Source organism: Tamandua tetradactyla, chromosome 23 (assembly GCF_023851605.1).
Source record: "Tamandua tetradactyla isolate mTamTet1 chromosome 23, mTamTet1.pri, whole genome shotgun sequence".
Taxonomy (NCBI): domain Eukaryota; kingdom Metazoa; phylum Chordata; class Mammalia; order Pilosa; family Myrmecophagidae; genus Tamandua; species Tamandua tetradactyla.
The window spans coordinates 36,608,398-36,632,043 of record NC_135349.1 but is presented as its reverse complement, the minus strand read 5'-3'; the positions used below and the strand labels follow the sequence as shown (position 1 = coordinate 36,632,043).

Sequence of the window (23,646 nt, the reverse complement as noted above, 5' to 3'; positions counted from 1 at the left end):
ATCTAACCCAAACTCCACGAATAGTCATCACTAAGTGGCTTGGAACTAAAAATGTATTGGTTGACTCCTAAATATCTAAGCACCATGCCAGAGGTTTTACATTATTAAATAAATTGTTTTGTAAGGTTTCTTGAATAATGCCTGACACAGTAGGTGCTACAGAGTATTTAAGTAAAATGAATAAAACCATAAAGTCTTGGAGAAATTTATATGAACTCTGATAAGATTGCCATTATTGAAATTCTGGTTTTGTCACTTACCAGAAAAAATCTCCATTTGAAAAATGGAGATAATAGTTGTTACCTACATCAGTGAGTTATTTTAAGACTTAAATGAAGCAATATATATGAAGTACTTAAAACAATGCCTGCCATGTAGTAAGCGCTCAGTGTATATTAGATATTATTGTCTATAATCCTCCCAAAAACCCTGTGAAATAGGAATTTAAATATTCTAGTTTCATAGTTGAAGAAACTTGAGATAATTTTCCCTTAGTTAAGATGTGATTTGCCTCAATTCTTTTAAATGGTGGAACTGGGATTTGAATCTAGGTCTCTGGGCAGTGTTATTTCCATTGATCCCATAAACCATCTACCTGCCCTTCCCCATCCCAAGCCACACACACATACCTGAAGAACCTTACTTCCTCTAACTAGGAGTTTATAACCATTTATTCAAACCAGTGAATAAAAACCTATCTTCATTCCTCATTTGTTATAGCACTCATGGATCGCTCTCTGGCCTAGGACTGATGAGAAAAAAAGATGAAGAGGAAAGCACCCCAAACATGTTGTCGTGAGTCTGCCCACCACTTGCCATGTGCCATTTCTTATACCTCTTAGGTAAAATCAAAGAACACTTTGGCCATAGTCCCTCCAGAGTCTGCCAGGCCTCTCCATCCAGTAGACAGCTCTTGCAGAAACTTAGTGTCCACGCTAAGGAGTCTAGCTCATTTACATGGCATGTACAAATTTTCAGTAAAGGCCTAAAATCCAAGCATTCCTCATCCTGAAAGAGGGTATGCAGAAGAAACTGGAGTTTATGCTTTTTTTGGGTCAGGGATTTATGTACACAGGTGCTGTAGGGTACTCATTCCACGTAGCATTCCTTTCTAAATGGCATATACAAATGAGGAAACTGGGGATCTCTCTGTGGAGAAAATCCAGCCATTATGTGATTTTTCAAATTTTAAGGCAGACTGTTTTCTCATTGATAGCTTTTATAAAATTAAAGGGAAAAAAGAGACTGAACTAAAAATCTGACAAGTCTACAAGATAGAATATAATGGAAGGAACTTTTAGCTTTCTACTAACGGTGGAAACCCATTCCCAGTTCCATTCTTAGGAATGCCTCTTTCTCTTCAAAATGAGGCTTCAGGGTCCCCATCACCAGAGCTTCCTCTTAAAATTGGAAGCTTCAGGGCAGTGCAGTGGTGGCTCAGTGACAGAATTCTTGCCTGTCATGTCGGAGACCCTCCTGCCTGTGCCAAGGAAAAAAAAATTGGAAGCTTCAAATTCTGCTTTTTAATCAATTTTCAAACTGTAACATTCTGTGTTGGGTGTAGGCAAATGTTCCAAAACCGGTAGAAGTATTTGTTGGCTGCCCTCCAGAAAAAATAAATCTGGCATACCAAAAAACCTTTTAAATGTCTCTATACATTGGCCCCATAATTCTACTTATAGAACATTATCAAAAGTAATAGTTTTACACTATCAATTTAATAAGCCTGAGTTACCACAGGCTTATTAAAATGAAATTCTGAGTAGCCATTTTTAAAAACTGTATATGTGTATGTTATATAAATTTCTACCAGAGATCTGCCAAAGGCAGTAGAGCTCTGATTCCAGACTGCTTGGTTTTGAATCCCAGCTTTCCTACTTATTATGTGAACTTGAATAAATTACTTAAATAGGACTGTCCTGAAGATAAACGAGATTATGCATTCACAGCACTGTATACATAATACTCATGAAATGTTGGCTATATTATATGCTGTATGAAGAGGGGAGGGTTACAGAATAGTACTGTTTAAGCCCATTTTTATAGGAAAAAAATATACAAACCTATATATAAATTTTAGAACAAAATCTGTAGGCTCTATGCCAAAATATTAACAGTATTTATCTCTGGTTAGTGGGACTGGCAAATTAGTTTTTACCAAACACTTTTTGTGTGTGGGAAGGATTTTTTTTTTTCTTTTAATCATCCAGCAAAAATAACTCAAGTTTGGGCATTTGAGACAATATTTGATCCTTTAAATGCAGCTTCTCCAAGACCTAGCCTTATCTGTGGAAATTGGGAACCAGGAGCCAGAACTGAAGAGCTTGATTTGGGCTCAGGGCACTGCATACTTAAAGCCCCCTCCTGAGGAGTCAAGTTTCCCATGCATACTGCCAACCTCACCTGCTAGGCCCTGATTAAAGCCAGTTCTTTTATGTTTGATGGGAAAACTGTCCTGCGATTTTGTCACTTATACTCCACTGTCTAACCTTTAGCCTATGGCAGTTCCTATCAAGGCCCATCTTTCCAGTTCTGTTTTCCATGGTGCAGCTTGAAGCCAACAGTGTTGCTGGATTCCTTCCCACCCTGAAGAGTGCCAAAACTGTGGGAGCTTGGCTGCTGTTCACCTCTTGAGATGTTCTAGAATAAGTGCCTGTCTTTGGATAGATCGTACTGGGTTACAGCTTCAGCTCTGCTTCTAAGTATTCTTGGGGAAGTCAGCCTCATTTTAGTCCATTTTCTGTTTTATAAAATGAGGAAATGAAGATTTTGAGAATTCAAAGAGCTAGTTTATGGAAAATGACAGAATATTAGGCTATGTATGTATAAGGTGAACCTCAATTTTCTCACCTTTAAAATGGGAACATTAAGTACCTATTTTCATAAAGTTATAAGGATTAGAGAGAGTCTAGATTGAGTTCAATACATAATTTTACTGAGTATCTTCTAATGCAGGATCATAGGACTAATTAGGGCTCCCTGTGCCAAGAGCTTTCCCCTTCCTCCTAGGAATAGGCAAGGCCATTTCATTTTCCTGGATGGGTGGAGATGGAAGTTTTCCCATGGTCTCCCAACCCCAAAAGTCTGCAGAGATTGGGGCCTGGACCAAAAGGCCTCTGAGGCTTCAGTCTGCACACTCTGTTCTTTCAGCTGATGCTCCCACCTTTTGGAAGCCAAAACTGCCAACTTGGCCTCTTGCAAAACACACATTCCATTCATAAGTGCGTTTTGCATTTTTCCTCCCACACCCTTTTAGGCTGCCAAGGCAGCTGCTAGAGAAGCAGCTCCTCATTTGAGGGGAAAAAGCAACTCCATGGGTTTTTACATTTCACTTGGCTTAGGCTTTGAATATATTTACTATAATTTCCTGACCTCTCCCCACACGCAGGGGTTAATCCAGAGTACTCAACCATATTGGTTTTCATTTCCTTTTGTCCCCCTTTTTGTAAATAACATTTCCCCTATTATAAAGGAAGGTCATTAAATGGAAATTTGAAAAATTCAGAAAAATAAAATCACATCTAATCCCATCACCCAGAGTCAATGGCTATCAGTGTTTTAAAATCTGTCAAACCTCTTCCATCATCACTCAAGAACAGTTTTTAATAGCTGCATAATATTCCAACATGTTGATGGACCATAATATCTGAAACCACCCCCTACTAGTCACATCAAAGTTGTTCCCAAATGGTGCTGCCAATTATAGCCTTGCATATACATCTTTGGCAGATAAAATTACTGTAGGAAAAATTCATATTAGGAAATTGGGTTGAAAGGCCAGAAGGATTTTTACTCTGTATTTGCTAGCATAAATTTGCTTCAAAGCTTTGCCAATTCAATAGGCTAACCATTTTCATTCTAGATTTAATTCCTGTTTATTTGAATACAATTTAGATGGACATTCATCTTTTTTTTCCAGAAGCTTTTTGACCAGTTATTTTCTTTAGTGAGTTGTGTTCTCCTTTATCCTTTACCAGTTTTCAACTGGGAAGCTAAGTACTTTTCCATACTGAATTTTTAAGGGCTCCTTATAGTATTTATAGTGTCAGTGACTTTTGCAGGTGTTTCTAGTTTGCCTTTTTTATATTATCTAAATTTTAGAAGTTATTCTTCTTTAATCTATTTGCTTTTATACTTAGAAAGTCTTAACTGATCTAGACATCATTTAATGTCCACTGCCAAGTATATATATTTTTAGCGCTTTATTAAGTCCATATATGTACTAGATTGTGTCCATGTTATCTTCTGTCTTTTCTTACTACCAAAATATTTTGTAACTTTATACTTTAATACACCAGCAATTTCAGCAAAACCATCCCAGATAAGCACAGGGAGGTTCCCCATGGATGCTCTGCTGCTGATGTATTGCTGCCAACGTTCTACTAGGACGTTCTCAGCATCCCTAAGGCATATGACTGAATCAAGGCCACAACAGTGCACAGGAACAGTGTTAACCCGAGTAGGAGCCTTTTGGCTACCTTAGGACCAGACATTCTCAGAAATCAAAGCAAAGGGTAATGGAGAGGTTAGCCAGGTTTCCTTGCCTCTAAAGCAAACCAACCCTTTTGGACATAGGTTAGAAACCAAGAGCAGGGGTGACTGCCAGTACCAGCCAGATATATGCTTTGAGAATTGTGGATTTGAGAAGTGGGAAGCCAGAGCTGAGGCAACTCTTATGGTTCTCTAGACCCTCAGTACTTTCCTGCTAGAAAAAGCCTCTCCGTATCAGTTATGCTCAACTGATAATTGTGTGAAGTTGCTTGCCCCTCGTTCATCTAATTTAAAATTGGGTTTAAGGTAGCACTGTGACACACTTTGAATAGTTCCAGGCTCTATAAAAGCACCAAAAATCGGTATCCTCCACTTTGTCCTTCCTCAAATGTTTGTAAAGCCCTGGCTTGATAACTCATAGGGGCCAAACAAAGCACAGACCCAAGCCGAAGAGCCTATTTGAAAATAAGTACATGTTTTGGGGGTGTACATTTTAAGTAAGAAAAAATGTCATTTCCTAGGTTTCCTTCCAGCCCCCATCTGATGCTGCCTTCAGCATAAGAAAGGAAGGGAATGGAAAGAGATTCCAGTTCATGGAAGAAAATTTAAAAACCTCTTCTTAGCTAGAATACAGGATACAGCTATGACTCCTAAGTCCTTTCCAACTGAAATAAAAAACAAATTAAAATCACATCTGATTCCACCACTGTTATATTTTTAGGGGATGCCAACATGAGTGAGATGGCCAGTCAGTAGCTTTCTTAAAAACAATGACTAGACAGAAAATACAATGGAAGGAAGCTAAGAGCCATAAATGGTCTACCATAATCAGGCTTCCAGAATGTTTAAGAGCCAGATGGAGCCACCAGGGAACATGGAGTGTGTTCCTCTTAGCTACTCATCCCCACTCCTATTTGGCAGAGAGGGAAGTTGAACGTTCAAGAAGGGCAGCGACTTGTGTAAGGTCACCTGTAACCATTCCAGCCCCTTCTATTCTCTGGAGCCCCTGCTTTACTCACTTGACGTCTTTTTGGAGTATCTTAAGGGTAATGATTGAACACTTACATGTCTTGGGTGCTTTATGAAGACTTTTTAAAAATTCTAAAGTTCTTTGATGGAAATAACATTCTCTTAATTTTACAAATGAGTAAAAGGAAACTCAGGTTCACTAACTTGCCAGAGGTCATCTGGTCAGTGAAAGCCAGGTTTAGCTCATCTATCCTTTGCCTTGAAAGCCAGGTTCAGCTCATCTATCCTTTGCCTTGAAAGCCAGGTTCAGCTCATCTATCCTTTGCCTTAATCACTGCCAACCTGAAAGATCTAGGAGCTAGCCATTTAACATTGCTCAAATTCTTATTTCTCATGGTAATCCATATCAGTTGCTAAGGTAGGAACTAATGAATAGGTAGTGGCCCTGTGAGAACTTGGGTTTACTCTGCTATTAGGACCCCAAAGGCAATCCCATTAACTTTGGAGATGAATACCCATGTTTGTAGTCTGGGCATCCTGTACCATCTGGATTTTTTTCTCGAGTATAACAATTACTATCCAAGATGGTGCTGAGGTGGGTAAATCTTGCCCCGGAAAAAGTAGCCATTGCTTTTTTTGCAGAAATGTCAATAGTCAAGTAAACAAATTTATTAAATCCAACAGCAGATAAACTTCCAAACAAAATAAAAATAAAAAAGAAATATAGACATCAAAGACAAAATGTAACAAGTTAATAAAAATATTAAAGGGGCCACTAGAGAGTGCAACAATGAAGAGAATACAAATAAAAGTATTGACTTTTGTTGACAAGTTTATACAACCTCAAGAAATGGACACACTTATCACAAACCAGGAGGGATCCACAAAGGTGGTCACAGAGTAGTGAACTCATCATCTCGGCGGTTAAGGCAGGGTAATCTGTAGGAGCCAAGCCCCATTTGCCTATTGCTTCAAATTCCCCTTTGAAACCTATAATTATAGTCATTAGTGCAACAGGTCAGAGTAATTAGGAGGCTAGGGACCAGGATCAGAAGGAAGATACTCTTCTCAAAGCAAATTAGTGTATGTGTGTTGGGGGTCGGTGGGGGACAGCAGCTGCTGAATGGCTTCCTTTGGCAATATCCAAGATTTGTGTTGAAAGTGATGGGGAGGGCAAGTGGATGGTGGAATTAGGTTACCTGTGAGTATGGACTTGGTTTTCAAGGAAAGAACAAGGACATGATTCCTCAGCACCTGAATCAGAAGCAGAACCTGATAGTTACTCAAATCTGTTCAGACCATCTTAGCTTCTGCAATGAATACTCAAATGTCAACTTTTCTCTTCCAAAAAAGGAAAAACAAACTGCTGATCCTTACTGAAATAGTTATAGCATATGTATGTTAAACTGGACATATGTTATAATTACAGCTTACCATGGAAATAGTTCTGAAGGGGGTGGGAACACTCTTTATATGACTCACAAAACAGACTGTGAAATAAGAGGAGGGTCAATATGGCAGGTCCTTAACACATGTAAACAGATAACATCGTTGTCCTTTCAGCCATTTAAACAAGATACCGCTGGACTTCCATAAGGAAGACCTTTGTCAGTTACCAAATGTTCAAGTCATCACTAACCAAATACAAGAGCGACAGGATAATTGGCGAAGCAGGCAAATTAAGGGGGGAAAAAGGCAAAACAGCAGCAGCAGCAGCTTCCTTCCAACCCCTTAACCTTATAAAATTGTGTCCTACAGTGGAGACCTAAGTATGCAAACCAAACATGGTCCTAATACAGGTCTGTTTTGGGTGTTAAACTTTTTAGAAGAGCCCATATCTATGTAACAGTGCTTGCTACAATTTGGCATCATACTTGAGGCCATCGAATTAACTGTGGCTAGTATACCCTGTAGCCTCCAGCACTCAGGACTTAATTTTGACACTAGCCCCTAGAGACAGACCAGTTTGCACCTTCCTTAGGGTAGTTCAATATTGAAAACACTGTGCTATACATTCTCAACGGCATTTCCCTGAGCCTAGGAACTTAGCTGAAATTTGGATCTTCACTCAACTCTGGATTTTCCTTCTTCCTTATCAGAAGGGTACATATAGAATCCTGGACCCGACTCACACAGGGATGAGGGGAGAGCTGCTGAAGCATAGCAAAGTGTCATCATAGGAGGTGAGATTATGACAATACATTCAACTTTGGCAGGGATGGAGGAAGGGACAATTCAGTGAAGCAATGTTTCATCTCATACCAGCTTTCTAATAAATTACTAAGGAAACACCACACAAGCTCAGTCATTTGCCAAAAAACAAGCATTTCCCAAAACACTTAATTCACTGCTTGGTGCTATCACCCTCAGATGTTGCCAACTTAAAATAGTATCCACATCCTGCCCCTCCAAACCACACCCTGGTGTTAGGACAGTGAAGGCTGCACGGCTTACCTGAGGGGTACTCATTTGGCCTCTTCCACAGAAATATTGCTTACAGAGCAGTAAACCTATTTCTAGGTTAGAAGAAACAGGGGCTTTCCATTGAGCAAAAATTTAACTGTATAAATCTTATACCCCTCACCATGGATCCCTCTGCAGAAAAACTGCTTTTCCCATGGTCCTGAAAATGTCAAGCACTGGCCCAGAGCTACAGCTTGAATTCCTTGCTGAATATCAGGGACTCAACACTGAATGTAACAATTCTCATTTGCATTTTTGTAACACATGGATCATTCAAAATAAAATGTTTAAATTGCTGCTTTGGGGAGGTAAAAAAAGAAAAGCTGAGTAAGTAAAACAAAATTCACTCACTATATAGTACACCTAACGCATGGCTTGTGAAGAAATTGCTCTTCCAGAGTTCCCAGGATTCTCAACTGCTTCCCTCTTTTGAGCACTCCTCTCCAGGTACCCTTCTGACCTGGAACAGACAGACTTGTCTGTCTAGGCACAGCCTCTGTCTTGCCAATTCAGAAGTGAGAAGGACTGGGGGCGCAAACTGGCTGGTAAGATTTGATCTCTTTAAGACTGCAGACAGGGTATCCAGATACAGTTGAGCCCACAAAACCTGCTGGAGTCCTGGAAACTCTCTGACATGGATCTCCTGTCTTATTTAGCCTGATACCTCCTCCCCTTTCCAGCAGCATTGCTAATCTACCTTGTGGCTGATTTTAAAGTTTCCATCTGCTCCTCTAGAAGGGGCAACTGTCAAGTTTAGATTTTTTTTTTGGAAATCAAATTCCAAGTACATTCTCTATGTCAATTTTAGAAAAACACTGACTACAGAAACTTCTGAAATCATCTTTATAAAGATAGGAGCCCAGAGCCATAAGAATACAAATAAAAGACCTCAAAATGAGTCATTCCTACCCAGGCTGAGAAACATACCTGGGAGGAGGGGGAGGGCAGTTAGGAGCTAAACTCCAAATGTTTGATAGACAGACTCTCATTGCCTCAAGAGGGTAAATATTTTTAAAAGTTTTTATTTAAAAGATTCCCTTTTCAATCTGTTCCAAAGTTTCGGAAGCTGAACTGTACAAGTTCCTGCCACCCCCCTTCCAGTACAGTTTTTGAGGACATATTTTCTTAAATGGAAAAATAACAGGGTCCTCTACTGAAAACAGACAGGACCAGAGTCAGCTCTAGATCCTGTGTGGCAGTTTGGCCAAAGCTGGCCTTACAGAGCGAGTATGTCTGGGGCACTGGGCCCCCTTCTTGTGAGAAAAGGGCTGCAAAATTCATCTTTAGTGAAAATGGTCCAAATTCAGATTCCAAAGCCTCCTTCACTGTGATGTTTCCTGGCACTCTTATATTTTATCTATATTGAAGGCAGCTTTCCCTATGGCCAGTTTTAGCAGGCAAAAAAAAAAAAAAAAAAAAAAAACAGACAAAAGAATATACATATATGTGTATATATATATATTTTATATAGGTAAAATATATACCTATTTTATATATGTATATATATACATATTTGGGGGTAGGGAAGGAGGGTTGTGTAAACCTAAACAGTCATCACATTTACCCCAAATGAGCCAGACATCAACAAAAAAAGGTAATAAATAACTCCTGGGGGTTAAGTGACAACGTGGGTGCAGCAAGAAGGGAAAGGGCACAACATTTAACTATTAAATACACTTCTATATTTGTTTGGCAGAGTTCAGGCCAGCCCCAGGCTTCTGCACTTGCCAGACAAGTAAGCTGATGATACTCAAAAGAAAAAAGAAAAGGGGGAAAAAAAAAACTCAAGCAGAGCTCCATACCACAGTTTTCCTTCAAGTTAGTTGGCCGGCACACACAGTTTTTCCGACCACCAGGAACTGAAACTTTGGCTCCAAGGCAAATAGGAAAAAAAAAGTATTTCCACTTACAACATGAAAATACAGAAACTTCATCAAAGAAAGAAAACTATCAAATAAGTCTACTTCCAGCAAAACTGAGGTAGCACTGCTTTCTCTGCATTCAATGCTTAAGTGGTTCTCAGTACAACACATTAAAAAAAAAAAAACAAAAAAACCTGCTCACTTGACTGACAAGGTGCAGCATGTTAATGGATAAACCCAACATGAAATGCAACAGGTCAAAGAAGAAAAGAGCAAGAAGTGACAGGAAATAAGTCTTGCATAAATTAGCTTAAAAGAGGGTCACCAGGCTACAAGTGCTCTCAGCTGGCCTTGGCTCTCCAAGAGCTTCAAATTGTCTGGGAATTAATGCAATGTGGTTAACAGTTAACACTGCTGTTCAACTCTGCGTAAATCTTTAAAAATAATTATTACAACCTAAATTCAACCATGTAAACAGCACTACACACAGTACAGACCTGCCCTGAATAACAGAATATGCAAAACTGAGATCTGGCACTGTATCATTTTGTAATGTTAATTCAACTTAACTGTCCCTTCCCCCCTCCCTTCTCTAAGCCCTCCCCCACAAAAAAAATCTAATTTGTGCAAGAAATGGCAGGCTTATTCTATCTGAAGGCTTCAAAAAAAGATACACAACATGTAGCCAGGTTCAAATATTTTTGGGGGGCCCCCCCAAAAATAAAGAAATAACCCAAAGAACCAAAAAATGGAGAAAGTGCCTAAAACATGATACAGCATTTTAGAGCCCTTTCAGATACAAGGCAGAGAAAGGTGAAAAGTAGAAAATATCCGGATCTTCAGTAATTCCCAGAAAGGTCCTATTCCTCAGTTGGCTGCAGGGCAGCGGGCAGATCCTTTCTGCTCCTGGGACAGAGCCATTAAGTCTGTTCCTCAGGACACAAGCCCTCGGGCCCTGAGCTGAGTGCATCTCTCCCTTCACCTTCTCTTTTCCTTCGCTCCATTTCCCACTCCACAAAGGTATCAAAAAGACTTGGCCAGGCCTCATCTTCGCTGTAATTGCTGAGGTCAGGGCCAATCACCTGAGTGAAGTTAAGGAACATGTTCCAAGTGTCCCGGGAGATGCCCTTGATCCCCGAGGGGTTCTCTGTCAGGAAGTTTAGCCACTGGTCCAACACCGGAGGATTGTTCTGGGTAAAGACTAGTTTCCACAGAGCAATGGCTATTTCCCGATGCAGTGACCGCTGCCCTTCTTCGGAGTCCAAGCCAAACTGAAATGTAAACCGGTAGAGATCCTTGAATTTATCCTCTTGTTTGGCTTCCATTAAGAGGCTAGGGAACCGTGCACAGATCCCATCAATGCTGTCTGCACTTATTGCTTTGCAGCCATCAAAAAACTCCTTCCTGAAACAGAAAGGAGGAGGGAACACAGTAATTACTATAACTGATATCACTTACAGAGAGGCAATCTAGTACAAAGAGTCTGGCTTTGGGGCTGGACAGTCTAGATTTGAATTCAGCCTTCTCTATTTTTATCAGTCCTGTTATCTGTCAAATGGCAAAATTAAAACCTAACTTCATAGGGGTTTGGTGAGGACTAAACAAGTTAATATACTTTAATCCATCTAACAGTATCTAGAACCTGATAGGCAGCCATAATGGTTCATTCATTTATTCATCCATCCTTCCAGAGCTGGGGCTAAACTCAAGTCTCTTGCTTTCGGCTCCATTCTCCCATTCTGCAGTAGTGATTAAGCTGCAGGCTCCTTTTCCCCTCAGACCAAGAATTAAGCTTCAGTTTCCTTGCTCTCTCCCTCACCCCCAGATGAGGAAGTCTTCTGGCTTCCCTTTTGATTCTCATTGGGTTGTTTGTTTTTATTATATTTTTGGTGACTGCTGAAGGAGTCATGGAGCCAAAGATTCTGGATGAACCTGGCTGGGTAAATCTGTCACCAGTGACCAAAGTTCTCGTTATTTAAAAAATAAATAAAAATAAAACACTATGCATGTTGGACACTAGTAACACTTTCTGCTGTCATATTGATCATCACATTGAGACGATGAGGCCTGGAGGGTAACCTACCCAGGGGAACCTAAACTAGAGCTTTGTGGCTAAGTCTCCCAAGTCGGTTCTTTCATTCATCACCTACTGTTCTGCAAACCACATCTTGGAGTAACTCTACCCTCCCTCCCCCACAACCTCCTCAGGAAAAGGCCATGGCCATGTGGACCTCTACTGCTCAGTAACTAGGGCCGGCTCTCCTAGATGACCCAGGGACCAAGCTGAGGGTGGTGTTTTAAGTAAGGACTAGGAGAAGCGAGGGGGCAAATAGCTTCACAGGCATCAACCACAGAGGCACCTGTAATATTGGCACTGAGATACCTGGTACAACAGGTGCACAATAAATATTGAGGGAGGGAGGTAACTGGCAAGTTGGAATGAAAAAGAAAGGTCTGAAACAGCAGAGGGCTGGGCAGCAACTCAGCAACAGTGCTCGCCCTGGTTTATTCCTCTTTCTACTTTAGGCAAAGATGGTCAGTTTCTCAGTTACCTAGAGGCTGCCTGGTAATACTGTGAGTGTGGATCGTGATATGCTGAAACTTGACATATATATTAGGCTTTATTCTGTGAGAAGAAATGTGGGGTACCCATCAGAATCAGATATGAAGCATTAGCAAAACTAAATGCCTGGGCCTTATCCCCAGATTACCTTTCAGTAGATCTGCTGTAGGGCAAGGTGTTTATATATATATTAACTCTTAGTAGTCAGGGCAGGTTCTCTGACTAAGAACCTCAAAAGCTCAGAAAATTTAAGTTTTAGAGAAATTGGTTAGAAGAAGAAAAGACTTACCCAAACCCCTATGAATTCAACTCAGTTCTCTCCTAGCTAGGCACCACTGCCCAGTGGTGTTTTCGTTCTTCCTCTGCACACTTGTTTAAATGAAATATTTGTGACTAACCTGGTAAATTTGCACATGGTAGCAGCCTGGAACTTCCAAGCCAGAAGCAGCACTCGAAATTCTGTGGGGTCAACACATAGGTCATTGCAAAAGCGCTCCATGCCTTCCTCCAAAATTGCATCCTCCCGTTCATCCTTATAACGCCTGAACAGTTCTTCCAACCTCTGCAAGGAAGACTCCTCGGCATTGGACTTGGGCTCCCTCCCAGCATCTCCTGAGGACGTTGGCAGCTGGCAGACCTCGGTGGCAGTCTCTGCCTTCTTGGTCCCATTGACCAGGATATCCCCACCTGGCTTGCCACAGGCTGGCACCTGTTCCTCTCGGTGGCCTGCTCCTCGCCTACTGTGTGACTTGTTGCTGGGGTCACGGTCTCCATTCTTGCTGCCCAGGGTCGAGGAGGGATTCTTGCACTTGGTGACACACTGGCCCATGGTGCTGGTGGCCTGGCCTCTAGAGTGGCTCCCTCTGGACTCGATGCCCTCGCTGCCCCTGGTCCATGTGCCTCAACATGCCATCAGCCAGAAGAGCAGGCCAACCTGGAGGGAAATCAGAGCACAGTCACCTTGGACAGCAGAGACACGTTATAGATGTTACACCTCCTGAGATGGCCCATTAGCACACCAGTCTATTTTAATGAGTCAACAGTGAACCAAGGGGAGACACCCTGAGTCCCTAACCATCATGACTGCCCTTGTACACCAGGTTCTAAATCTTCACCTTGGAAATGCAGTTCTTCCAGTGGCTAGGGCATACATGGAAAACTAGTAAGGGAAATTCCTAAGGTAACATAGGGTACAAAGAGGTAGAACGCATCAAGGAATGCTGCAGTTTTGCCAGAAATATTCCAGAGGAAGTCTGTTTTGCCAACTTGCCATCACGTAAAGTTATCTGAAACTGAGTTAAGCCAGAAGGAGCAAATAAAAGGTGCATCCCTCAGTCCCTAATGTTAACATTCCCAGATTTTCTTTTTAAGTAGGATGATCAGGGAGAGGGGCTGGCCATAACTAAGAGAGCTATACAGTCACATAACAGTCTTTAAAGATGAAGTAAAGGATTGCAGTATTGAAACTACAAGTACAGGCCAGCCAAACAACATGAAAGGTTTCTCCAAATTCCTTGTGGACCCTATCGTGCACAGTAGGTGAAGGGTCCTTCCTCCACCCTGCCTCCCCCAACCCATCCACCCAAGCCTATACACTAAACCAAGTATCCAGGTCTCCAAATGGAATCTCTAATAGTAGGTAACTGCAAGGTGAAAAAGAAAAGGCTCAAATAATATATAACAAACACTTCATGGGTAAGATGGTTTCTCTGACTCTGTCTTTAAAAAAGACCCTTATTCCTACCTTCAGTTCATACACTAGAAGATTCCTTTGCAATTTAGTACTTAATTGTAAAATTTGTCAGCTGCTTTAATAATTGTAGCCACTGAAATTATGATGTAAAAAGAAAGTATGGACCCGGGTCCAGAAGTACAGCTGGAAAGCAAACTTCAAGCCAAATCAGTCTTTCCCATGCTTCCTGGCTCTATGGAGCTTTTGTAGACTTTCATGAGCCAAACTTAAACCCTTAAGGACTGGCAGTGAAGTAGAACAGTGGTTTATCATGAAAGGCCAAAGCTCTAACCTTTACCTGAAAAACAACCTCCTCCTCTACCAAATAGTACCTGGATAAAATAAAGGTTATCTTAAAAAAAAAATTCTAAGGCTAAACTTTGAATGTACAAGTTTAAAATCGGGAATCATTCCTGTGGTTACTGGAAACTTTTCTTATCAAGGTGTGTCCCATTATCCACTCTTGAAGAGAATAAATGACAAAAAGACATATCTATACTTGCCTTGGGAAGACTTACAGTTTCACTTAGGTTCAAAATAAACTGAATTTTAAATTTTAATGTGGACTCAAGTAAGTTCTTTTTATAAAGTCTTTTTTTAAGAGTATAGCTTTTAAGCAATAAGCACAACCTATTAAAAATTTTAAAGCCAAGGGGTTATTCTTGGAAGACCATCATACAAGGGAAACATATGTTTGAGCTGAATTATCTCAAAATAAGCAGGACTATACCATGTGGAGGGCCTTATTTCCAGATTTGTTTCTAAAAACCAGAGTAATGGAAGAAACAAAAGGCCCAAACTTCCACAAACTCCACATGCTCACAAACTGGCAGCTCTAGATCCCAGGCATGCTCATATGGTTTACTGCTCAGCTCCTGCTGCAGAGACAGCCAGGATAACCAGAAAGGTAAGAGGATTTTTCCAAGCCTCTGTCTGACCTACCTACCTCAGGCCACTCACCCCAGTCACCCAGACAGATGCTGTATTATACTAGCTTCCTGCAAATCCTGGCACCAAGGCCTGTAGGTAGGGACAGAACAGATGGGGCTCCCTCCCTAAAGAGGCCCTAATTCCATTTACCCAACTAGCCTTCCCAATAAAAGCATCTTTGATGACCTGACAGCAGAACCAGCTGAAACCTGAAGGCCTAGCAGATGAAAAAAAGTGGGTAAGATCCACTTAGACAGATGCTCAATCAGGAGGTGTCAGGAAGTCGGATCCCTTCCTCTCATGCTGGCCCTAGTCTTTGAAATGGCCTCATTCCAGCTAACATGTGGTAGTCTCAATCCAAAAGAAAATAACTGCAGTCTGATGAAGACAGCCCCTGATTACTGTCCAATGGCTCCCTTCTTTTATGTCTACCCCTTTCTGTGGGAAAATACTTCAAGTTCTAGTGCTGTCCCAGGCTCAATGGCATTCCTGAGCCCCTTGTCCCAGGTAGGCAGCACTACAAGTGTTTCAAATTAAAAGTCTCTCTAGGGTGGTGTGATGGTGGCTCAGTGGCAGAATTCTCGCCTGCCATGCCAGAGACCCGGGTTTGATTCCTGGTGCCTGCCCATGAAGAAATAGGGAAAAAAGAAAAAAAAAAAAAAAAGGTCTCTCTGGACCCACTCCACCAGTTGCTAGCCAATAGCTAAAAATAGCAGTTATCAATTTTTGAGCACTTGATACAGTGCCAGGAACTAAGCTATGCGCTTTGTGGACATTAACTCATAAATCCTCATACCACAACCCAATAAGGTAGATACTATTAAAACCCCCATTTAAAGACAAGGAAGCTGAGACCCAGGGTTAAATTGCCCGAGATTACATAACTAACAGAACCAGAGTATGTCTGTTTCAAGAGACCAAGACCTTTACCACTAGATTAGACTATTAAACCACAGACACCTAGAGCCCTGAGGGAAAGGCTGCAGAGGGGTGACTGCAGGAATGGCCTAACAGCTTGCTCAGAGTGGCAAGTCTCTACCTAGAAGGGTACCCCCCAAAGCCAGTCCACCTGCCCAAACCTCAGAGGTCTGTGATATTTCAGACCATCAGAATGTCTAAGAGCTCCAGCTCTGAAGTCAAATCCCAACTCTGCCACTGGCAACTTGTCTGACCCTAAGCAAGACACTTAATGACAGAAACCTGAATCTCCTCAAGTCTAGTAAAATAATGTTTCCTTGAGGTGTTGTGAGGATTTTGTCAGGCAATGCATATAAAGGATTCATGTCATATGTTGCTCAACTCACAGAAAACACTTGCCATGATATCTTTTATTATTATCAGCCTGGTGTAAGCCTCAGCTGTTGGCCTTTATGAACAATGGACTCCAGGCCACCACTTCCCCAGGCCAAGTCAGGACTCCTACCTCTGCCTAAGCCCTTAGCTAGGGTCCTCTCCTGTTCAAAAACAGAACAGACAATTGAACCATAATGCTGACCCTGCTCAAATGCAACAATCTCCCAAGAGAGATCAGGAAGCTATTCCCTAAAGGGCAAGTCCTACCTTCTAGGGGCTTACTATCTACTGCGAAGAGAGAACTGCCCCTTATGAGGACAAAGCCATATAGCAACTCTGACTGCGGACAGGCAAAAGCAAGAGAAGCAGGAACTGAAGGCAGGGAAAGAAAAGCAGAGGAACCAATGCTTAGGGAGACTGGGCTCCAATTCTTCACAAGTATCATCACCTTCATACCTCAACTAACCTCAGAAATAGGTTGTTACAGATTTTACAGATTAAGAAACTGAGGTTTCTTAACTATTAAGCAGTAGGATTGGGAAATAAAGTCAGATCTATCAGATTCCAAAATTCATGCCAGGGAAGGTTTCATGGGAAAAAAAGAAAAAGGTAGGGCTTAACCTGGAATGTTTGGAGGGATAAATGGAAGGAAAGAGGGAGAGGACCAATATGGTTAGCCCATGTCTATAGGTGATTTTAAAATATATAACAGCATTATTTTAAAAATTACCTACATTTACAGAATGTCCTGGCACTGTGATAAGAGCTTTACATGAATTGCTGTATTTAATCCACCACCGCCCTATGAAAGAAAGACAGCATGATCTTCATTTTACAGACAGGGAAACTGTATGGACATTAAGGGATTTGTCCTGAGGTTACAGAGGCAATAAATGAAGGAGAAGGGAGTCAAACAAGGCAAGCCTGATTGTAAATTCTCTACTACACCTCAATAGCCCCACTACAGCTCTGTGCTATGACCAAGTGTCAAGAAACACCCCTTCCCTATGGAGACAATGATGGCACAAGAAGAAACATACATTATCAATACCCAAGAAGACTTCAGAAGTCCTGAGTTGATACGAACAGTAAATTCCCAGGAAACCTTCAGTTTTTGGTCCACGATCTCCTTAAGCTATGTGTGTGACCTTAAACAAGTCACTTAGCTTCCCTGAGTTTTGGTGACCCCAATATTAAAGCGAGGGGTCTGGATTAGTCCTTCCCATTTCTAACATTCTGGGCTTTCATCTTTTTGGCATCTGAAGAGGCTAAAGTTCTAAATTTGTAACCCTCTGAAGACAGGATTCTGCCAACTGCATATGGCTCACACACTCCTCCTTGCCTAAACCTATCAAAGCCAGGGAAAAATAAAGTAAATCTGAAAGGGAAGAGAAAGCAAGGCTATTCCAATCCGAACAAGGAGTGGTAAATAATGCTTATGCAGCATTCCCTCTTACTCTCTGCAGGGTCAGCAGTAGGCCCTGACATATGGAAAACAGACCAGAGCAAGATGGGTCATGGGGGTAGCTGGTTAGGTTAGGAAGCATGCACAGAGGAATGCTCTGTTGGCTACTGATGGGGAGCCTGTCACCCACGGAAATGAGGAGCTAAAGAACAAGAGGTAGATGCTGGCACCAGAAAACAATATTAGCAAGGACTAAATTTCTGCTCTGAGGCTTCCTTAAAAGAAGGGACCAAATCAATCCACCTCTCCATTCTGTTCCCATATACTAAGTAGCAGGAAGCAACTGACAAGTATTAGTGGTTCCACATATTAGCAATAAGAAACCTATCTTTTCAGCTCTCATCTAGACAGTTTATAGAATCAGCTGGGTGTATGTTTTTATTTCTATCTATGCCAGATATCCAAAGGCCAGAGAACATGAGTACATGAACTCCTCAAGCTGCCAGGGTCTGAAGTGACTGTGCCAGGAGAAGGTACTCCCCTGAGGACTGTCAAAGCAAGACCAAAAAAGCCCCTTATTCCCCCTGGCAGCCAGACTCTGAATGACTTAAGAACAAGACGGATTATAGGTGCTATCCACTTGCAAACCACTGCCTAGAAAGTTAACGTACAAAATAACAAGGAGTAAATAAAGGGAGTATTTTAAATGCAGAGTCACTACTGTCACTTGGAACTTGGGACTTAAAGATCACCTTTGAGATAAGGTCTTACCCAGAGTTACTTATAAGGGAACTCTGTTCTCTCTGCCAAAGCAAACAAGACCAGTCTGCTTCTACTTTCATGCTTTTAAAAAGACTTTTTGTCCTAAAATGTACTGCAGTGGCAAACTAAGACAGTAGTTAGAGTAGGGTTGGGTAGAAATACATGACTTTCTACCTCAACCAACCCCCAAAAGTGCAAAGGAAAAGAGGGATGAAGGAAGGGAAAAAGGAAGGGAGGGAGGGAGAGAGGAAATTTTTTAAAAAAGAAAATAAACTGGTTATACTTCTGTAAAAGAATGAGGTCACATGACTAAGACCAGCCAACTTAGTACAAAGTAATTTTCTTCTTCTTTTGAAAGTCCACTTACTTCAAATACACTAAAAAGAATATATAACTGGTTGAGGCCCGAGAACTGAAGCCAGTGTGGGCTGGCTTGAACAAATACTACCAAGTCAACACATACATGTGTTGGACTTTCCAAATACCAAATAATTAAGCATTTTTGGTCTCTGAATTTCAGGGCTACATATTTAATCCCACGTAACTCAAAATCACCAAAAAAGGTCTGTACCATTTTTTTTTTTTTTTTTTTTTTTAAAGAGAGAGGGAGGAAAGGAAGGAAAGACAGAGAAGGAAGGAAGGATGGAAGGAAAGAAGGGAGGAAGAAAGGGAAACATTTTTAAACATTTTCTTGTTTTATTATATTTTGTTTGTTTGTTTGTTTTTTACATGGGCTGGGGCCGGGAATCGAACCGGGGTCCTCCGGCACGGCAGGCAAGCACTCTTGCCCGCTGAGCCACCGCGGCCCGCCCGGTCTGTACCATTTTAATGACCCTCACATGACATATTTTTTGCCTTCACTAGTGATCTGGGCAAGTCTGACTCCCCGGTTATGGGCAACAGGGTATCATTAGAGGCAGTAGATTTCTAATTTGGTCCATCTTTTTGTTTGTGCACCAGGTTTTTAAATTACTTCTGTTCAAAATCAGAGGGTTTTATTTTGAATTTGTGCTCCATGATACCATAATCAAAATGCCATGCCTGCTACATCCTTCATTTACAGTCTTATCCTTCATTTACACTCTTAACGTTTACTGTTTCTTTTCTTCCTTGTAGGATAGAGCCTTATTAGGCCCTACTGACTGTGAAACTGCTGATTAGGCTCTAAAGTTCTACTAATTCCCTGCTCCCAGTTAGCATATGGACACCAGCCACCTTCAATTTAGGAGATTTACTTAATTATAGCTGATCAGTGTTCAAATACCCAATTATCACATCAACTGTTCACTTTTCAGTCACCTTTGAGGAATTCACTAGTCAGTAACTGACTGAAAAAGAGTTAACTGGAGATGAGATTAGGATTTTGCACCCAAGTAAAAGGGAAGGCAAGAAAGGAAATTGTGAAATGAGTCAAAAGGCGAGGACAGAACCCCATGTAAAGTTGATAAATGACTGCATCCAAATATCTTCATTGGGCACCTGAGTGATCACAAATGTTTAGATGTGGTTTCTAGAGCCACATTTCCTTTAAGTAGGTCATCACTTGATAACAAATCAATCTCTGAATGCTCACTTATTCTTTTTTTTTTAATCCAAATCCATTAAGACCATATTTATCAGTTTTTCCCTTGAAGCTGAGGATGGAGGCTGACTGCTAAGAGTAAACGGGAAGAGGGGCAGAGAAAAAACCTGTATAATAGAATAACTGCTTGCTCTCAACGACATTAGCAAATTGGTCAAGAAATAATGAAGCCACTAAGGCTTTCCTTCCTGCTGCCAAACCCCAAAATATTACGTACTTATTCTGTAGGGTTTAGAAAATACAGAGAAGTATAAAGCCACCTGGTCTTTCCTCCAAACATATATGAATATACACATAAACACATACATAATCACATTATACACATGTAACTTTTAAAAAGCTGGAGTCATATTTTATATCCTATTTCTCAAACTTTTCCACTGAATTCTTTTTCATAAAATTCTTCTCTCATAAAATGCTTTTAAAAGAACGGTATTTCAACTGTAGTATTGGAATCATTTGTAACAAAGGGATGGCATCACTACTAATGCTCCAGCTATTTAATGTAACTATAGACTATATCCTACTATCCAATTTTTCAAAAATCTGGTACTGTACTGCTAAAGGGGAAAAAAGATTGACACTCTCTGTGTTAAAACCTATTTAATAACTAGATGAGTATTCTAGTGAATGGGAGTAGCATAATTTATCAGTTTAATCTTGTTGGACATTTAGGTTGCTTCAAATAGTTCACTACTATAAGCACTACAGCGATAATAAACAGAACAAGCAGGAAAAACTCAGCACATTTATAATTACCAGTAAATTATAGGGCATGCAAAAAATAAATTATATATATATATATTCAAACTTCCAACAAATTTGTGTCAAGTTATACTGGTAGTGTACTAAGAGTGTGTATTTTTCCCAATTTCTTCTTGTGATATTTACCAAATAATTCAATTTCTTTAAAAAAAAGTAATCCTGGACTTTTAAAGTACAAAATTCCATTATAACCGGTTGGGCCATTAGGATGCTATTTAAAAGATAAACCTTTCCAATCACAATTTTTACAACTTTAGACTTCCTTCAAGCAGATATGCCACAGAGCACTTACAGCTATTTTTCTCTCATGTTCTGGAGGATGTTCCTCCTCCTCCAAGCATTCAGACACCATGTGAAAGGCTATAAAGCAAGAGCTCCCGGAAGTCTTTCTCTGCAATAAGAGCACAATCAATCTTACAGCTGAAACAGGTATCTGATCTGAACCACATCCTATGAAACTGAAACACCAGATCTGACCAGAACTGGCTACTCTCTTGGTTTCAATTACTATCACTGAAACAATTTCTCTTTGATTTTAAGTGAAGCGCCTATTTAGAAAGTGTTCAGGTTTCAAAGACAGTGACAGAAAATGCTCATTTGTATGTCTCTATTAGAAACACATTCCCAGCATGTTGAAACCTGAGGCCCCAAGGTTTGGGCTTTGCTTTTATTTTTTTAAAGTTATTTATTCACAAATGCACCCTCGTATGCCATGAGGCTGCAGGATCCATTAACATGTGTAAAGATAATGCAGATAATTAAACCAAAATAAGGCTGTATACCTAATGGGAGGTATCATGGTGTTACAGGCTTTGCAGAGTAAGACATCTGAGGATTCCTACCCACTTCCCGCCCACACTGACCAGCCAAAATTGCCAGCACCTAAAGGCCATCGCAATGCTGCCTATTAAAACCGTGCATTAGCTGCTAATCCCTATTTTAAGAAAAACCAGTCTGAGAAAATTCTCAAATAAAGCAACAGTACCATAAGCTCCTTTGAAATTGTGATGACAGCTAGAGACCCCAGAATAAACTGTACATACACATGCATACACTCAGATTTACATCCAATTATAGGGTGTTCATTAAATTACATGCAATTTTTCTGAATTGTGTGCAGTTTTTCTTAATTGTGTCAATGTTTTCTTTATACTACAACCACATTCATTCCTCTCATTCAAAAACTAGTTACATTTTCTGGAGTAATGAAAATGTTCTAAAATTGATCATGGGGTTGTATGCACAACTATGTAATGATACTGTAAGCTAGTGATTGTATACTTCAAGATGGTTTGTATGGTGTGTGAATATATCTCAACAAAATGGCATTTGAAAAAAAAAAAGCAGTTGCAGAGATATTGCGGCTCCTACAGCTTTGCTAATACAATCATGCACCTTCTTGGGAAGGGCATTACACGCTGGAGATGCAGAATGACTAGGTTTGCACAGCCCAGTTCTACCAGCTCCCAGCACATAATGACCCATCCTGCCCCTCAGTTTTCTTATCTGAAAACTGGGAAAATAATAATGTATCAAAGAGTCACTGCAAAAATTAAATGTATCCTTCATAGTAGATGGGTCTCAGCTCACATGCTCTGTTGCTTTCCTTGCATCTAAAGCATTATTCCAATCTGATCCAGCATAGCACCATTTTATTCCTTGACAGTACACATCACTCTCTAAAATTCCTATTTGTTGACTTATTTATTGTCTGCTCCCTCTACTGGAAGGGAAGCACCACAGCAGCAGGAATTATATCTATCTTATTCATCACTTTATCCCGTGCACCTACACTACGTGGCATATAGCAGGTATTCAGCAAAAATTTGATGAATGAGTAATAACCAGTGACACTTATGAGCATTTACTCTGTACTAGGCACCACTCTATATATTTTAAATATATTAACTCATGAGTTGATGAATGCCCCTAGAACTTACTTAGTACTCAATCAAGTGTCACTATTAATACCAATTCTAATTACTATAATGATAATGTTAACAGTCTACAGTTGATGAACAAATACTAATTACCCTAAGGATGTAGAACTCGATTTCACATCCTGAAAGCTGGTTCCTAAGATCCAATTTCTCCTGGACCACTCCTAGCACTCCACCACCTTCACATAAAAGAGAAAGTAGGGAAGTATTTCACTGTTCTAACTATGCCTTCATCAGTTTCTCATATAATCTGATGAGAACACAGCCTCTCAGCCAGCAGTGTACTGGCTCTCCTTACTCCACAAGCTAATTTTTACCTCAAACACAGTGAAAGCCAAAATTTGAAACTGAAACAGGGAGATATTCACCCAGTTGTGCCTCTTTTTGACCTGCATCTCAGTCGCTTAGGAAAATTCACATTATTAACAAAAATCACTCCTGCTTCTCACTTTCCACTATGGAGTAAGTTCAAAGGATTTATTCAAGCCACGGCCATGAAGCACGCTAGAAGCTCTGGGGTTCGTCAGTTGAGTGCGTTCCAGTGAAAAGTCTCCTGGTTGAACTGTATCTGCCCTCCTCAATCAACAAAGGCATAATTAAGGTGTTTGGAGATATAAGAGCAAAAGCCAGCAGTTTTGTGTAATACTTGCATACTGGCTTATTTTAAATAGGGAAAGCATGAAAGACTAAAGAAAACTTTAATGCTTAAACACAGTTAGCTTTACAGTTTATGAGCTATTTTATGCCACTATGATATTTACTAAAACTCATCTGATGACAGAGTGGCTTTTTAACTCTAAGGACTAGAGCATGTACCTTGTCCAAAAGGATAAGAGATAGGGACTGTAACAGTCCTCTGCCTCTTTGGAACCACTGGAAATAAATGGAC

At 40.6% G+C, this 23,646-nt stretch overlaps 2 protein-coding genes across 6 annotated transcripts in view; one reads left to right on the top strand and one right to left on the bottom strand.

The window, feature by feature from the left end:
* Positions 1-10,000, top strand: part of REXO5 (RNA exonuclease 5) — a 52,704-nt gene extending 42,704 nt beyond the window's left edge. Inside the window, 2 exon segments of the mRNA XM_077141636.1 lie at positions 721-795; positions 2,496-10,000. Of these exon segments, the coding sequence (XP_076997751.1) occupies positions 721-795; positions 2,496-2,634 (214 nt within the window). The 3' untranslated portion in view covers positions 2,635-10,000.
* The window catches only part of DCUN1D3 (defective in cullin neddylation 1 domain containing 3), a 36,437-nt gene continuing 21,543 nt past the window's right edge, over positions 8,753-23,646 (bottom strand). For 4 of the 5 annotated variants that reach the window (XM_077141625.1, XM_077141622.1, XM_077141623.1 and 1 more), the window contains 2 exons: positions 12,747-13,282; positions 8,753-11,189 (listed from right to left, as the gene is read on the bottom strand). In XM_077141625.1, coding sequence (XP_076997740.1) covers positions 10,706-11,189; positions 12,747-13,177 — 915 coding nt within the window. In that variant the 5' untranslated portion in view covers positions 13,178-13,282 and the 3' untranslated portion in view covers positions 8,753-10,705. Of the gene's footprint in view, positions 11,190-12,746; positions 13,283-21,109; positions 21,209-23,646 lie in introns of all 5 variants that reach the window. The other variant, XM_077141626.1, reaches the window with a different exon arrangement.